Source organism: Meriones unguiculatus, chromosome 2, assembly GCF_030254825.1.
Source record: "Meriones unguiculatus strain TT.TT164.6M chromosome 2, Bangor_MerUng_6.1, whole genome shotgun sequence".
Taxonomy (NCBI): Eukaryota; Metazoa; Chordata; class Mammalia; order Rodentia; family Muridae; genus Meriones; species Meriones unguiculatus.
In genome coordinates, this window is record NC_083350.1 from 101,888,299 (window position 1) to 101,905,679 (window position 17,381).

The 17,381-nt window shown below is 37.9% G+C and overlaps 1 protein-coding gene across 7 annotated transcripts in view; it reads right to left on the reverse strand.

The window, feature by feature from the left end:
• Window positions 1-462: 462 nt before the first annotated feature.
• The window catches only part of Vezt (vezatin, adherens junctions transmembrane protein), a 69,596-nt gene continuing 52,677 nt past the window's right edge, over window positions 463-17,381 (reverse strand). For 5 of the 7 annotated variants that reach the window (XM_060377934.1, XM_021647836.2, XM_021647837.2 and 2 more), the window contains 3 exons: window positions 13,851-13,951; window positions 13,220-13,427; window positions 463-10,122 (listed from right to left, as the gene is read on the reverse strand). In XM_060377934.1, coding sequence (XP_060233917.1) covers window positions 9,614-10,122; window positions 13,220-13,427; window positions 13,851-13,951 — 818 coding nt within the window. In that variant the 3' untranslated portion in view covers window positions 463-9,613. The other 2 variants (XM_021647839.2, XM_021647838.2) reach the window with 1 other exon arrangement.

Below are 17,381 nucleotides of genomic sequence, written 5' to 3' on the forward strand. Positions count from 1 at the left end.
GTAAAAATGGACATTTTAAACTCAAGCCAGGCACTGTGGTGGTGCATACTTACAACCCTAGCAGTTAAAAGGATAAGGTAGGAGGATGGCTGGGCATTGATGCCAGAACTGGCTTACACAGTGACACAGTGTCTCAAAACAAAACAAAACCAACCAACCAAAAACACCCCAAGCAAACAAAAAACTGTAACAACAATAAAAACCTGGATAATTTAAAATTAAGCCACTATTCTCACTCTGGTAAGTTATCAAGTATTTAACAAGTTACCAGGTATTTCACAAGCAAAAGTTCTGATAATGATTCAAAGGATTGCCTAGGCAAAATATTTTTAAACCCTGCATCAAGTGCTGGGAAATAATATAAGGGAAGAGAAGTACTGACAGGAGGAAGTGAAAGGACTTCTTCCTTTTTGTCATTAGTTCATGTTGCAAACAGCACAGTAAAAAAAGGACACACAAAAATATAGAACGAAATTTCAGATTTTATTAGAGAGGCTTTAAGCTTAGGAGGAACAACTAGTTATACAGCACAAGCAAGGCTACAATTCTAAAAGCTTTTAAAATAGTTGATAACAGGTTGATGTGAGAGAACACAGAAAGTGATTAATAAAGTACCATGTTTAAAAGCAGGCACCTGCACAAATCCATAGCAGCATCATTTATAATGGCCAAGAGGGGGAGGCAGTCAGTGCCTGCCAGTGGATCAGTGATCAACAAGATGCAGTAAACATGTAGATTGTTCAGTCCTAAAAGGAAATTCCGTCACATGCTAATGAGATGAACTTGCGATCCTAACAGGAAATAGAATGGTGCCTGCCAAGGGTTATGGGAAAGGAGAGGGAAGAGGGGAACTCTTATCTCATTGATAGAAGCGTTTAAGACTTGCACAATGAAACATTCTGGGAATGCTTCATTAAAGGCATAGACATTTCCTGAATCAAACATAAAAATGGTGGCAATGGTAAATTTTTTTTATCCCAATTAAACAAAAAAGCACACCCCCTGTGGTTTTTTTAACCTCAAGTCTTCAATTAGGGTAGGGGATATAGAATTCTAACTTCTAATATCTAAAGCATAAGTAATGGTAAAAAAATGAAAAAGGACCTGAAAGACTACTTCCAAAGGCTGTGTTTTTACTGGTGGAGGGCCTCAGAGGTAGAGCTGAAGGCTGTACACATGGTGGGCCAGTGATCCTCCACTGCTCATACTTTAAAGAGGTCCTAAAGAGCCACACTTTGCTAAGGATGGCGGCGCACACTTGCCATCTCAGCACCTAGAGGTGGAGGCAGGAGGACTGCCAGAAGTTCAAGATCAGCCTGGTCTATACAGCAAGTTCTAGGCCAGTCATTGTTAGTTACATAATGCCTAAAAAATTAAAAAATAAAAAAGCAGAACCACTACCAACAAAAATCCAGAGCCAGGTGTACATAATTAAAATACCAGAACCTGGGAGGTAAAAGCAGGAAGATCAGGAGTTTAACGCCAACCTTAGCTATACAGGAAGTTTAAAGTTAGCTTAGGATATAAAATCCTACCTTAAAAAAAAAAACAAACTAATTAAACAGTTCATAATTTCCTATTTTCAGTGTCCACTGAATGATGTAAATGAGTATAACACCCTTCCTCCCACTGTGACAAAACATATTGTACATCAACCTAATATGTTTACATGCATTTTAGGCAAGGCCAAAAAATACAGCTAGTTGTGCTCTCAGATAATATCTCCATAAGGAAAACACTACAAGGAAGAAAACACCGAGAAGCACAAATCTTTGAGATAAAAACCCATGGTATAGAACTGATACCACGGTTGAGCTATTCAGATGAGCCTCAAGGTACCTGGCCCATTTTAAATTGTGACCTGGTGATCTAAATTTGCTGGTGTGATAAAGATTGGTGGAAAAGCACAATGTTGAGTTCTTTTATATAGAGTGCAATAGACTGTATGCATTTTCATTGCTTACCATAATGTCTGAGTTTTTAGCATCCAAGCCTTTTCAGAGTTCTTGTCTTCCAAATCAAAACAACATCAGTTGACCATGGCAATGCCGGCTCTGATATGAAGCCATATAATATATTTATTAGAGTAGAATGGTTTAAACATCCAGAGCAGCTAGGAAGAAAAGTGAAGTTCTTAAAATATTCTTCTGCAAAACACTGACGTAAGACCTGAAGGGGTAGCCCATCTATGTCACCCTACTTGTCAGGAGCCATGGAAAACTTTAAAGGGAGCTCTGATGTGCAGCAGACTCAATGGGAGGAAAAAGAGACTAGTTTCTGAAGCAAGAACTACTTAGCATTAGAACTAGAAGACAAGGACTGATGCCTTTGAGAAAGTGTGAATAAATCATCTACTTGAAGGAGACTGATAGGATGTCATGGGATGTAGTTAAGAAAACACAATTCATCCATTCTGGAAGAAGGCTGTTTTGAGGATGGTTTGGCTAAGTTGCTGCTTCTTAAAATAGACATTTATGTCTATTTTATCTGATGACAAAAATCACAAGACCAGTTCTCACTGGCAAATAATAACAACTCAAAGAATTTCTGTTATGAGAAGTACTGTGGTATCAGTCTGGGAGAATTTATGCGGTTACCCAAATGTTGCCACTGTGATTTCAGATAGATCAACCAGCCAATGCTTGCTAAACAACAGATACACAGATAAAAAGTGAGTCTTGGTGAGTACAGGACGTGTGGTCAGCCTCAGGTCTCTTCAGTCTTCACACTCTGGATGTTCCGGGAATGATGAGTGGGTTTAGGTTGGTTCTAGGATAGGCCCAGGGGCCTGGTTTGATCTGGGATCCCTGGGACCATACCTAGAACAAACCCAAACAAAACCAAACTCCTTGGGAGTGCTTTCAGCTTGAATGGCCTTCTGGGCTTCTCACCTGTGTGGGCCTCCAGAGCTGTATCAGGGCCACACAACAACCTTTAAGGGATAGGAGTGACATTCCTGTAGCCTTCTATACATTGTCACATGCTAGTACTATGCCTAAGCACAGTTTAAGTCACAGTATGACAGAAGGTACAGACTGGTATGAAAAAGATCAGAAAATTCTTGTACTCAGAAATGGCACCAATTTAGTCCTTTAACTTGGAAGGAAAAGAGGGCTAAGAGGTTGTGTAGATCATTACAAAAGAGTGAACTTACACATGACGTACTTTAGTTTTAGTTTTAGAAGAAATGTTAAACAATAAACTTATTTGCATGTAATCAACCATTAGGAAATGTTATAAAGCCTAAAATAATATTATCTATTTTTAAGAAATAAGTGAGAAAAATATATCTATCTAGCGTATCTACAGACAGTCCCATTTTTAGGCTTATATAATCAGAAATATACACATCCTAAAGACCATTTCCACTTCAACGAATTATAGGCTGAGTGAATCTCAGTACAGGGATAAACCAGAGTCACTGCTGATACACTGAAGTGGCTACTAACGTGCTACACTTTAAAGGGATCATGTGCATTGGAAGCTAGCACACAATTATCACTATAGAATCTTGGCTGGCCTGGAACTCACTCTGTAGACCAGGCTGGCCTTGAATCAGACATATGCCTGTTGCTGTCTCCAGAGTGCTGGGATTAAAGGTATGTACCACCACACCTGGATTTTGTCACACATTTAATGATACATGTAAAATCAGTATCTCCTGCTAAATTTCATACATGTGAACCCTGATATGAATTCTTTCTCTTTAGCTTATAGCAACTGCACTGAGTAGAATAGTATTCCTCTAACAGTGTATTCAAAGACAAGTGCCAACCATGCCTGGCACCACTCCCTCTGCTGTAGTGGTATTGACACTAGAAACTGGTTTGGACCATTCTTTTTACAATTGTTCTATCATAATTTCCTTCCTTATCATGGATAACTGCAGGCCAGCTGTAGGAAGCATGATTATGAAAGACGGATAAAGCATTCCTGCTGAATGTAATGGGAGTGAGTTCCATGGAGAATGGGCACAGCACTCAAACTGTAATGATGGAAGCATGAGTGCCATGGTTAGAGAGACACAATGATAAAGCAGATGCTAGGAGAGCTGCTTCTAGACAGACTAACATTATCTAAAAATGTTACATGTTTTCATTTGAGAGAGGAAAGCAATCTTGCTTATTTTATATATTAAAGGCTAATTTAGGCATGTCAACTACTGAATGAAATTCTGCCACTTAGTTTTAGGCCTTAGTTCTGACACTTGGGAATTTTTTTTATGGATACTTCCTTTAGTAGAATTAAGGAAAGCAAAGATACTATTTAAAAACCCAGCATATTAAAAAATAAATTATTTGTGGCCTAGAGTCTACTTCTCAGATATCTTTAATAATTACTGTTTTCTTATTTTCCAGGGCTTAATCAACTTTGTTTTGGAAATGAAGATGCATTTCTCTTAAAAAAGCCAAAGAAATTTATACCAGCATATGGTATCCAATTCAAACATGTGACATGACAATGCTAACCCCGATGAACTGGTTTTAATCACTGCAAAAGAATTACATTTTAGAACCAACTTTAAAGAAGACAAAATATTGGGAAAAATGGTTATTTTTGTATAATAGCAATTCTATTTTGAAAGCAGGCACTTAACCCCGTAATTTCACTGGATCAAAGATTGTAATCCAATAGGTCAAAAGAAATCCTACCAAAAAGTCGATAAGCGTAAGCAGCATGTCTTTTCACTCTGTATCTACTTGCTCTTCCTTTCCACACTTTAACCAGCACAGTCACCTTGTCTTCAGAGCAGATCAGAAGGCGTGTGTGAAAATGGAGAATGGCTGCTAATTCAAGCACACTTAAGTAAGCAGGAGTAACCATCACAACCAAACACATAACTAAAGCCAGTCCAATCAAATGGAACTTAATGAAGGGACAGTTTTCAGTGTTTAGTGTGTCACAGTAGAATAACCAGTGTTAACAATGATCAGTGAGCTGGGTGTGGTAGTGCATGTCTTTAATCCTAGCACTTGGCAGGCAGAGACAGGAAGATCTCAAGGCCAGCCTTGTCTACATAGTGAGTTCCGGGACAGCCAAAGTTATAGAGAGAGACTCTATCTCAAAAGCAACAACAACAATAATAATACTTTTACGCATTTGTGTATGTTTGTGTATACATATATACAAGAGGTTGTATGTATGTATGTACGTATATGTGTGTGTGTCTACATGTGCTTGCGTACATTAGGCCAGAGGTTGATCTTCAGTGTTTCCTTAGACCACTCTCACTGATTAGGTAGACTGGCAGGCCAGATGGTTTCACGGGTTTTCCTGACTCCAACCCCAATGCTGGGGTTATCAATGTAACCCATATGCCCAGCTTTTTTATGTAGGCTCTGGGAATTTGAATGAAGGTTTTCATTCTCATACTTGTGCAGTGAGCACTTTATCCACTGAGCCATCTCTCCAGCCCAGTAGTGATCGTTTTAATATAGAAAAATTAAAGTGTATTTTATATATTGTTAGAGAAGTGGGCTGTCGGAGTGATTCATTACCCTGTGAAGCTAGCCAGTTCTTACTAAATGAGGTAGGTTTAGTTTCAAACCAGTAACTCTTGGTAAGATTTGCTGTGCAGAATTCACAATGATGACATAAACTTTAAACCTGTGTACTGAATGAAGACTAATTAACAAAAGCAAATGACTAACATTTTTCTAAAATACACACAATGACATACAAAGATAACAGTCAATTTTTCTTTTACAGTTGAATTCATTAAGGAAGAGTCCTAGATATATCAGCACACAAAAACCAAATTAATATTCCATATATATATGGCATTCATGTTTTTAACCAAGTATTTTTAGCAGGTTCATAGTAAAACACACACAATGCTAAGCAGCAAAACAGGCAACACACACTTCATGCATATAACTGACAGAAAAGTGCTCAGCCTTTTCCAGTCTACTTACTCTTAGTTTAGACACAGTTTTAGCAAGCTTGGCAATCTGGTTTCTCAGTCCACTCCAGATTATAAGCAGCAAATTAGGGGCCTATTGCAGAAGCAGGCACACAACATGGCGGCAAAAGTGACAGCTGATTATGGGGGAAGTTAGTGAAACTGTGAAAAAAACAGACACAACTCAAAAAGCAAGCAATATGAAATTATGCAGCAAAGGAGTGCTTGACATTCTACATCTCAGTTGTCCCTGAGAGCAAATTTGTTTATTCTCCACTAGAGGAGAGGTTAAGCTATTTCCTGTACACGCTGGAATTAAGGGACAGAAGGAGAGAGTTTAAGCCGTATCAGTAGACTGTTAAATTCAAGGATCAAATGGGTTTGCTTTCATTCCCTGAAAGATGCAAGTCAGCCACACGCTGACGAGGATAACGGAGGTCATTGTACCACGCATTTTGCTGTCTCTAATCTCCTACAGTTCTTGCACTTTTGTTTTTCTAATCTAAACAAAAAGTACACAGACATGTTCCCATAAACAGATCTAAAAAAAGAAAAAAAAATCAACCCTAATGTTTTGCCTGTTCAAGCACTATATTTTTGGTCAACCAGGCTTAGCTGTATTGTACTTAAGTCTCCAGTATTTGGTTCTTGTATCCTTGCTCTATTTGGCTATAAAAACAATATGCTATGACTAAACCAACCAATGACAAGCCCTCTCCTCATATTATTTCTATTCATTTAGCAACATGATTCATGTTTTACTTGGGAAGAAAACAGTAGAGTGAAAATGAAATCTTGCATCATTTTTATTCAACGCTCTGTTAAGTTGTAGCTTTTTAAGTGTATCAGAGGTTGACTTTTCTTATGCTTAACATTCAAGTACCATGTCTTTTATTATATGAATCAGGATATTACTATCTATTTTAATAAGCTGAGTGATACATTTATAACCAGATCTTCCTCAGCCTTAAAGACATCATTTCTTTTTTAATTTCTAGGAAATAAAAAATACTGTTTAGCAATTTGAGTTTTCCTGAGAAAACTCTCGGAACATGACAAGGTCAGCAGTCTGAATACTTTCAGTAAAAGGCCTGGGATGCAGACTCTAGCCTCTTCATGCAGTAGAGCCTCAGACTTGCAGGGATCCTCTTGACTGTGCACCTGGGGTTTTGGCATTACAAACATGAGTCACACCATGTTCTAGAATCTATATTCTTCAACATCCTTATCAATCTGACTTAAGTGTGTCTTTTTCCTAACTCACTCATCATCAGCTCCTAATGACATAGATTCAGATGCTATGACTATAATTAGTTTTAACAAGAACTTTATAAAGTTAGATAACATTCATAGTTTAAAAAAAAAAAAAAGCAGAGGACTGCAAATGAAAGATCAGCCAAGAAAGAGTCTGGCCCTGGTCCTGCCAGAAAACAGAGGTACAGAAGCAGAGAAAGAGGCTTTGAGGCTTGATAGCTGTCTGCCCCAACTTTCTGCAGATACACAAAGAGTTAAAATTCTGTTTTCATGAATGACCCAAACAACATGCATGTTTCCTCTAAGTTCTAGATTAATCCTGGTAAAATAAACCTTGGCAATATCTCTATTAAAAGCTGCTAGAATACTATTTCCAACAAGATTAATCATACTACAAAACTTGGAAAATACAATTATAAGTTTTTTGACAAAAATGTTTCTCCCAGAAGCTCTCTTCTGGATAGGGAAGGCCAGCTATTAGATCCAGTCAGGAGGAAGTACGGTAGCCTTGGGAGAGCGAGTGTAGGACTGTCCTCTTGAATCCCATCAGCCTGTCCACATACAAATGTACTCATGGCACGAAGTACAAGATGCTCAGCAGAGGATCTGAGACTTATTGGGCACAAACAGTATGTAGGTCTTGTTCCAAAACAACTAAGAATTACAGAGAGCATGGCTTAAAGTCTGCATTTTAAAAAAAATAGGACTTCGAGTTTATTGTGAGTCAGGGATCCACTAAAACAGCCAGGGGACACCGACTTAGGATACTGTAAGAACAAATTAGTCAAGAAAATTTCACAGAGAAAATGGTGCTTTTATGTTGGAAATGTTTAAATGATGAAAGAAATATAAAAGCTGTATCTAAAAAAGAACATCACTTAAAGTCCTAGACTGCAAGATTGGGAATTCTGGATTAAACCTCGTTTTTCAGAATTTGAAAGTATCAGCTCAGAGAGTATAAAACTGATAAAATAGTATGAATAGATTTCTGTTAAAGTGATATGATCAAATCATATAGACTAAAAGAATTAAAAATGACTAGACTCTAATTTTTCCTGTGTTATAAATTAAGAGAACTCAACAAAATTTCCTTAATAACTTCTAAAGCAAGGGAGAAATGGAGTTGGCAAACAATTTAAGTCAGAATGGAAAATCGTGTCACCTAGGGTTACAGAAGTGGGTTACAACACTGCAAGTTCCCTTTCCCTCGAAATCTGGCTATTTCCATGCCCAGCTTAGGGTGCTGCTCCTGACATGTTAACACTGCTAAGCATCAGAAAAAGGCAAAATCCTAACAGTACAAAGTCTACTCACAAAAGGTAGATTTTCCTCAGGATAAAAAAGTTATTAAAATAACAAAAAAACTTGAGAATAAGTAAATTTCCTCACTAAAAGCATTAAGTTACAGAAATTCATATACTCTCCTCCTGGAACAGCAGCATAAATTGAGTTTTTTCTCACATTCCTCCCAAATAACGGGTATAAACTCTGTAAGTGCACAGTAGCAACAGGTTTTAGAAAACAACTATTCCTGAAAATATCACTGAAAACACAATTTGAGCACAGAGCAGATAAGACTGGTCTTTAGAAACTATCTTCACAACAAAATAGAAACGGACAAGGATACTTTGCAAGAAAGCTGACGTGTTTCCTGAGTCTTAGTGAGGTAGGCCAGGCTAGAAAATAGCACTGTAACCTACCTACAGCAAAGGCACAGTTGTCTTAACCTGATAGAACTTTCTGCATTGGGGATGGGGCCTTTGATGTTGTGATACTCAGACAGCATCTCTTTGTGTTACAAGAGGGGCAAACAAAAAACACAGAAGGGTGTTTCCTAGAATGATACACTATGCTCCTTTTAAAGTGTGTATGGCCCCTTAAATAAATACATGTATGAACAACGAAACATTCAAAACATGCCACAGCCCAAACACCCTTGAAACTACTTTTAAGTTCCAAACCCCAGCACACATCAATTGTAGTAATTAAATATTTTTATTTAGAACCTGTATCTCTGTCTTAAGAGTGGTATAAACAAAATAAAATACGAACAACGTATTAACATGACCGCTGCAGTTACATACTGCAAGGACACAGTAGAAAAGGCTCATTCTAAATGTTTATGCTCTGCAAGAGACTCGTCCCAGTTATCTTCCAGCAGCAAATTTTGGCAAAAAATGATAAATTCATTTCTTATTAAAAGTACTTAAAGAATTTCCAAGATTATCAGTTTTGCCACAAATGAAACAGCAGTTTATTTAAAAATGCCCTTACCTTTCTCTCCTGTTCCTAAAAGATCTACCTATACAGGTATCTAGGTTTTCAAGTCAGTATTCACCCTGTAAATTCACGTCTTAGCTTTAATAGAGTAAACACACACTCATTTCCCTTTCCAGTCTTGAAGCTAGAACACTTTTGCAAAAGGAACAATCAAAAAAGATTACTTCTTCTTGGCTTTTATTTTTCTTCTACCTCATTTTCACTCCCTTCAACTACTTGTTCTTCCTCGTCATCACCGAAAGTCTGTTCCTGCATGTTGGTGAAGGAGAGAGATCTGGCAGCCACCTCGGCAGCCAGGCCAGCGCTGAAGGTGAACTCTGGTGACAGCTGCAGTCGGGCCAGCCTCTGCTTAATGGAGAGCTGTGATGAGTCCCTAGGACTTGGAAGGGCAGGGGGCCCAGCAGCAGCAGCTTGGGGAGCCTCAGCCTCACTCTCACACTGGTAGCACATTCTTTCTTCAGCTCCTTGGAGGAAGACTTCATTTGCGGAAGTGTCTTTATGTTCACCCTCCGGAGGGCTATCACATACATACTCAGTCCTATTTCCTTCATTGTCACGTGTAGCAGTCTGACTATTTTCCTCTTCAGTATCATTACTACCGACTTTTTCTGTATCTGAATTCATGAGTGTTTCTGAATTACTTACAGATTCCACTGGGTCTACAGGAGACAAGGATTTCAACACAGCTTCAAAAAACAAAAAGAGGAAAAGAAAAGAAAAAAGAAAAAAAAATAACTAAGGACCCAATGACTTTTAAATTCCCAGTAGCTTTTCTTAAAAAGGAGCAACAAATAAATAAAAGCTCAATATAAACTTTCTAGTAAAATAAATGTAACTTTATAAATATGGGAAGTTTTAGGAGATAAAATACCTAAGAAATGAGACGGGGACTTGCTAAAGAGTATGAAGTTCAAAGGCAGTGCTTCTCAAAGCATGGGCCTTGAATCAGCAGAACCAGCTATCTGCTCCGAAGCTCCTGGAAACAGATCCTGGAGTCTGATCATAGACAGCGAACTGGACACTGGGGCTGGGGACAGCGATGTTTACAAGCTGTCCACTCATTTCTGATGATCGCTAAAGCTTGGGGACTGTTGTCATTAAAGGAATACGCTGTGGTTTTTACCACAAAGATAAAAGGCCTACTGTGAGCCAGATAATGACATCTTCATCATAATATAGATATGTATGTATATTTACAAGGTATGTAACATACAGTTCAACTTACTTGCCAATTACCTAACAGGACCTGAATGGAAGTAAAACACATGTCTACATTTTGTAGTGCTACAGATAACACAAATTAACTAAAATCTGCATTCAACTACCAAACAGTGTAACACATAAATAGAACATAGATAGATGCATACAGTAGAAGTTGTCCTTGCAAGAAAAATGCAGTTTTAGTTAGCCACTCTTGGTGTTAGTAGGCAGTGGGTTGCTTGCTAGGCAGTCTCTCCTCCCAGCATGAAGGGTTAGTATAATACAATCTATTATGAAGCATGACGGAAGGAAAAAAGTGCGTCTTGAAGGTCTGGCGTATAGTTAAAAAGCATTTTGGTAAAACGTGTCCATTTCCAAGAAACATCCCTATGCTGCAGTGACTCCACTAGGGAAGCAGCAACAACAGAAACATGGCCACAGCAGGTTCCAGTGTAGGCTTTCCCTCTCTAATTCCATTCGGACTTTACCCCTGTAGGCAGAGATGAAAACAACTCTGGAAGACGTACTGAAAAATTTCACGGGAATGCATTTTTTCTCTGGCATCAGTAGATTTTTACTTACTTACACAAACTACACAGCATTACTGCCTTTTCAAATGCAAATGGAATCAAAAGCATGTTCCTGAAAATGAGACCCATTTCTCTCATTTGCCCATAATGTCAATTGGTAATTTTACAGCTAAATAATCTGAAGAAAACACTACATAATAACAAGAGATACAAGCTTAGAGATAATGCTATTTTCAGCATTTCTGCATACTTTTGTTAGTAAATCTGGTAGGTCTTAACAAGTGTGCTATGGTACAAGTGTTCTCGATCATTGCTAATTGAATAAGGGAGTTGGAGTATTAGGAATATCAGCTGACAACAGTCTTATAATTGAACTCTGTAGGGAGTAGATTTTTTTTTGTCTGTTGATCTATGTGCTACATATAGCCGTAAATTGTGTCAGGTATCTAACAGGTATTTCATAACTACTTGTTGAGTCACAACTTGCTGAATGAATGCTGCTGGAGAATAAAAGCTAGAAAAAACAGGACAAATTTAGAGACAAAAACAAAACAAAATTACCTGCACATAGAAACTGACCCTATCTAAAAAATGACACTCCCCATCTTTAATTCATGACCAAGCTGTTTACAGAACTTCTCTGCTCTGCTGCTCAAGTCCTCCCTGACATACCGGCTACACATCTCTGTGGCAAGAGAGGTGGGACAGTCCAGGGCTCACAGGGGAGACACAGCTAGCGAGCACAGCTTGGTAGAAAAGACAGAGCTCTGGGTCAAAGACCAGCATACATTTTCTCTAAGAATATAAACAGCAAGTTTGTGGGACTAATCTAATTAGATAAATGTAAGTTGAGGAAGATATCTTTATTAGAAATACTGGAAAATACAAGTGGACATGCTGGATTCTTACACTGGAAAGGCTAATATAAAAAGAAAGATGGAACCTTTGTAGTTTTAAGACAGAAGGCCATCATTAATGAATGCACTGTTTGGGTTTGAACCAAATTTGGAATAGGTTCTAAGATAGCTTAGGGGGGAAAGGGTACTGAAATGGAAGTTAGCTAAGGGACTATTCTAGTGGACAAGCATTATCTAGTGGGGATCTGGGTTCTAAAGGTAGCCAACAGAAACAGCAGAGAAAGATGAAACCAACAAATAGATTGGAGAGAAAGGTGAGGGTTCATAAGAGAAGACAGGAGAGCCCCAAGGGGCTTTCCAGAATAGATGATCTATATACTTCTAACAAGAAAGGGAAAGGCAGGCAACTGCATTTGAGGGTCTATAAAGATACTCTAAGATGGGATGGAAGGCCCATGCTACCTTCTTATAAGTTTACACGAATTAATTCAACTGAGAATGAATTAAGTTGACATTGCCAACTACCAAGTTTCTCTTCATTCTTTCTCTTGCCTCCCATGAAGTATAACTGAAGGAAAAAAGTGAGGATAACATGGAGAAGTGTAAGGCTAGCCAATAACCCCAAACTTGACTATGGAGTCGGTGTACACAGTGAGTGTACACCTCCTCTGCTTCCATCTATTAAGTTACTTAGATGAAGTGGCCAAGTGGCCTACATCTTTATGCATTTTTCAGCATGTTTTAAACAGTTATTAATGGTAAGCTTTATTGACGTACTCTAAATAGAGAACAGAGCTTAGATTCTCAAATTTTTTTCCTTCTTGTCTGTCCTTCTACCCCAAAGGGTCATACTACGTAGCTAGGTAGCACAAACTTGCTGTGCAGCCTCAGCCTCAAACTCACTATCCTCCTTGCCTTAACCACCCTGCTGGGATTACATCGCCACCACGGCCAGCTCAATGTAATTCACTCTGAAACAATCTATCAAAGAATTAAATAACTGATGAAAAAATGAGACTTCACAGTCCCAGTGTGACTATATGGCACCGTTTCATTGATCAAATTGATTTTCCTTCTATATAAATGTACTATGCTGACTGGTGGATCCAGAGTTCTACAGTTAAAACAGCATTCATGGTTCAAAAAGAAAAGACCCCTGCCACTGAAACAACCTGGACTCTGAAGTTGGAGCTTACCATGGTCACTAAACAGGAGCTGCTTCCACTTTTGCCTTTCCGCCTCTGAAGCTTTAAATCCCAGCACAGATTTTAACTCCTGTAGCACCCTCTTGGATTCTTCCTGCTCACGCTTCTGTCTCTCTCTGTCTTCTTGAGACAAGTAATACAAATCATCTTTTCGGAACTCACTTTCTATGTCTATGTCATCCACATAAGCTTCTAATTCCTGAAAATGAGGCAAAGACAAAGAACTTCAAGCAGACAGCTCTTCAACAGTATTCACTACCTGCAGCTTCTCAAGAGGACTGTGTCTTGGCACAGTCATCATGATGGATGGGGAGGGAGGAAGGCAACAAATGTATCTGCTGACAAATGAAAATCTTCAAAAAGCTCAACAGTGGATACTAAAAAGAGTTCTAGATAAGAAAGTTTAACATCGATGGCTACATTCTACTCTGAGTCGATGAATCAAGTTCAAGACACTAAGAGCAAATACTTTGACATAGATATACATTGCATTGTAATCTTAACCTCACTAGAAGCAGAAATTAAGCAATTTGTCTGATGTGACCCATGTCCCCTAAAATAAAAGTAGACAAACTGTTTATGGACCTTTTGTTCAGGGGAAACCAGCACCTTCCACCCTTACCTGTTCCTCGGGGATGGGGTCTCTGTCCTCAATGTGTAGAGTAGGTCGCAGCAAGGGCGCTGCAATGCAGTGTGGGTTTTCACATGCTACTTCAGGCTTGCCTTTAAAAAGAGAATGGGTGGTAGGCCGGGATAAAGACAAGAAACAGGCCATCAGAGACAAAGGCGTGAACATGCATCCTTGGCACTAATGCCTTGTTAGTTTCATAGTCCAACTTTCTTTGTTTTGAGGCAGGGGTCTTTTTAGGAGCCCAGGTTAATCTTAAATAAGCTTCATGAGTGTTAGATTTTTGATGTGTACCTGGCCCCCAAAGTGTTCTGGTTAAACCTTTCTATTTGCAAAAATTAAAGACACCAAAGTTAACAGTAATAGCTGTATATTCACCACTCCTGAAGGAAGTGGTCGCAGTATCTGCCACATGATAGATGACAAATACCCCTCTCTCACAAAGTATTCTCTTCATAGCATTTGGAGGGTTTAAAAACAGATAATTATTCTATCTCCTAAAACAAACAAACATAAAAACCCAAAGATTGCTGGGCATGGTGGTGCATGCCTTTAATCTCAGCACTTGGGAGATAGAGGCAGGTGGATCTCTGAGTTTGAGGTTAGCCTAGTCTACAGAGTGAGTTCCTGGACAGCCAAGGCTATACAGAGAAACCCTGTCTCAGAAAACAAACAAAAATTAATAGAATTAAGAACAATTTTAACTATTTTTATTTTCCCATTACTTTAACTCAGAATTGAAAATGAGTTTTACATGTAAATATCTTCACATGCTCACCTGAGTTTGCCTTTTATTAACTGAATTTTCATTTCGTATTTAATCACATGATTACATATTATATCCCTTTATAATTTTCATCCTTGTCTCTACTTAAAAGAAGTGGCATATTCCTATAAAATCAGAGGTGGATGCAGAAGAATTAGAAGTTCAAGTCATCCTCAGCTACATAGTGAATTCAAGGATAGCCTGGGTTACATGATTTTGAAATAAAACAAAACACCCAAAAGATATAATACCAGCACTGAGGAGGCTGAAACAGAAGGACCACAAGTTCAAGACCACCCTGGATATATATGAAGATTCTGTCTCAAAACACCAACCAAGGCTTATCCATCCAGATTTTTACCTTTCAAAAGTAAAACTAGTCACATAATGAAAGATGCTATGAAATATTTAGGTAACGGTAACTGGAGAATTGTCTTCAAGCAAGACAGCTAATGACTAAAAGTAAGATAAATTACAGTAGTAGAGAGCACTAAAAAGAGACAGAATATCTTACTGATTAAAAACACTAGAGTTAGACATGCATAAATTATATCCCAGCTGCTTAAGCTTTCTAGCTCAAACAAATTATTGGTGAAAATAACAATACCTATCTTGTTGCAAAGATTAAGTAAGACATCAAAAGTACTTTGAGCAACGCCTACCACAGACCACACAGTCAAGTAAGTTCCATTGCTGCTATCAGAACAACAGTTTTTCCTTTATCAATGTGTAAAATTGTTTATCTTCTATAACAAAGTAAGAGCTTCGGATAAAAAAAATAAAAATTTCTGAACAAAATGATCAACAACAACAAAAAATCCAAATCCCAAGTACTGCTTGTTGCTTTTGAAGTACTGGGGATTGAACCTTGGGCCTTGGGCAGGAATAGCATGCAGATGACAACTGATGGACAGACACATCAGCCCTTGATGACAGTTCAGGAATACTGCTAAGTATAAAAGTATAAAACCACAAAAATGAAAGAATAAATCACAAACTTACAAAACACATTTGAAATATAGGTTTTCTTTATGACATAAAAATCCAGAAACCACACAAGGAAAAAATATGATTTTTTTTCTTTGCAAGAAAAAGCATGCCAAATTAATATATTCCATAAAATATTTAAAAACAAAGACATTTATTTTATGAGCATGTACATGAAATCTCTAGACTATACACAGCTAGAAAAAGGAGTTATATCCTAGGAAAGTAACCAGAGGCTGGGAGAGGGATTGATAAGGCTTTTTATCATACTCCTACTCTTTGATGGCTTTTAAATTTTTGAGCAGATGAATTCTCTAGTTCTTCATAAAATAAATATTAAAATAAAGCTTTAGAAATGAGAAGATCAACTGAAATGTCAACGAGAGGAAGAAAATTTGGGTTCCAATGGGACTTTTGCCTGGCTAGAGGCCTACTGCATAAATTACTCTGATACTGGGGTGAAACAGACAAGGGATCTTTTGGCCAGCCAGTGATGGCAAGATGCTGGGAATCATGGTTGGAGGACACTCCTGGTATGCATAGGCTTGTGTGGTCACAGCAAGATAGAGCAGGAAAGGAAAATCTCTCAGAGGATGAATCTACAGCCATCTACAGTGACAAATGATTAGTTACCTAAAAGTGACTGTGCTAAGTAAACATTTTGAAAATAGTGAGTCAAGTTTCCTATAGCCAGAGAAGGGAGGTTTGATATGGAAAGGGGGAAGGCCAATAAGTCACATGGTGTTGAAACTCTATTAGCATTATTGATATGACACAGCTTTTAACAAACATAGATAGACAGATACAAAAATGGATCTAAATATGTGTACGGCTACACAAGTACATTTTGTTGCTCTGGCTGTATAAATATGGAAGCAAGTACATCCCAGGGGTAATGAACATACAGAGTATCCATATCTTGTTTTCTAAACACTACTTTCCACAGAAAGGACTGAGTTTTTTTGCATTGTCATATTGGTATCAGGATGAAGCAAGGTGAAAAAAAGGAAGTGTTTAACAAAGATGTTGAATATGAAAACATCAAATGAAATAAATTCTTTTTTATTCTAATTAAAAAGATTAAAACAAAGAAGATGATAAGAGAAAATTAATGACCTTCATAAAAATTAGCCTGAGTGGTTCCCTCTGGCCAAATATAATTATAGTAACAATTTACAATTCCCTGAATAAGGTTATCACCCATAAAGCTTTACTGATATAAATAAGCAAATAAGTAGACAAATGGATGCTTTTACCTTAGAATAGAATGCCAAATAGTAAGTGTAAAAGAAAAAATGGGAATAGAAGATTACCAGTTGGCAATTATCATGGAAATATTTAGGGATAATGGAATTTTATGTCTGCCATTTATTCTTAAATAGTTCCAAATAGTACTACCACTAAAACCAGCTATATAAATACATATACACAAATTCAAGCAAAAACAAAACAGGTGAAAATAATTTAAGCTAATTAATTAATTTCAAAAAATCTCACACTTTGGCACTCAATTCTGTGGGGTTAGACAAAAACATAGCCATAAACTTCCACAACCAGAATATCAAACAGTTCCATCTGCCCAAATATTAATCTATGCTGCATATACTTTTTTTTTGGAGGGGGGCATGGTCTTGCTAAGCAGTCCAAGTTGACCTTGAACTTGCAGCTACCCTGTGTCAGCCTCTTAAGTTGCTGGGATGAGGTGTGAACCTCCATGCCTGGATATGCTGTTTCTTGGTAACTCATTTATCTATTTCTTCCCCTTCCACCTG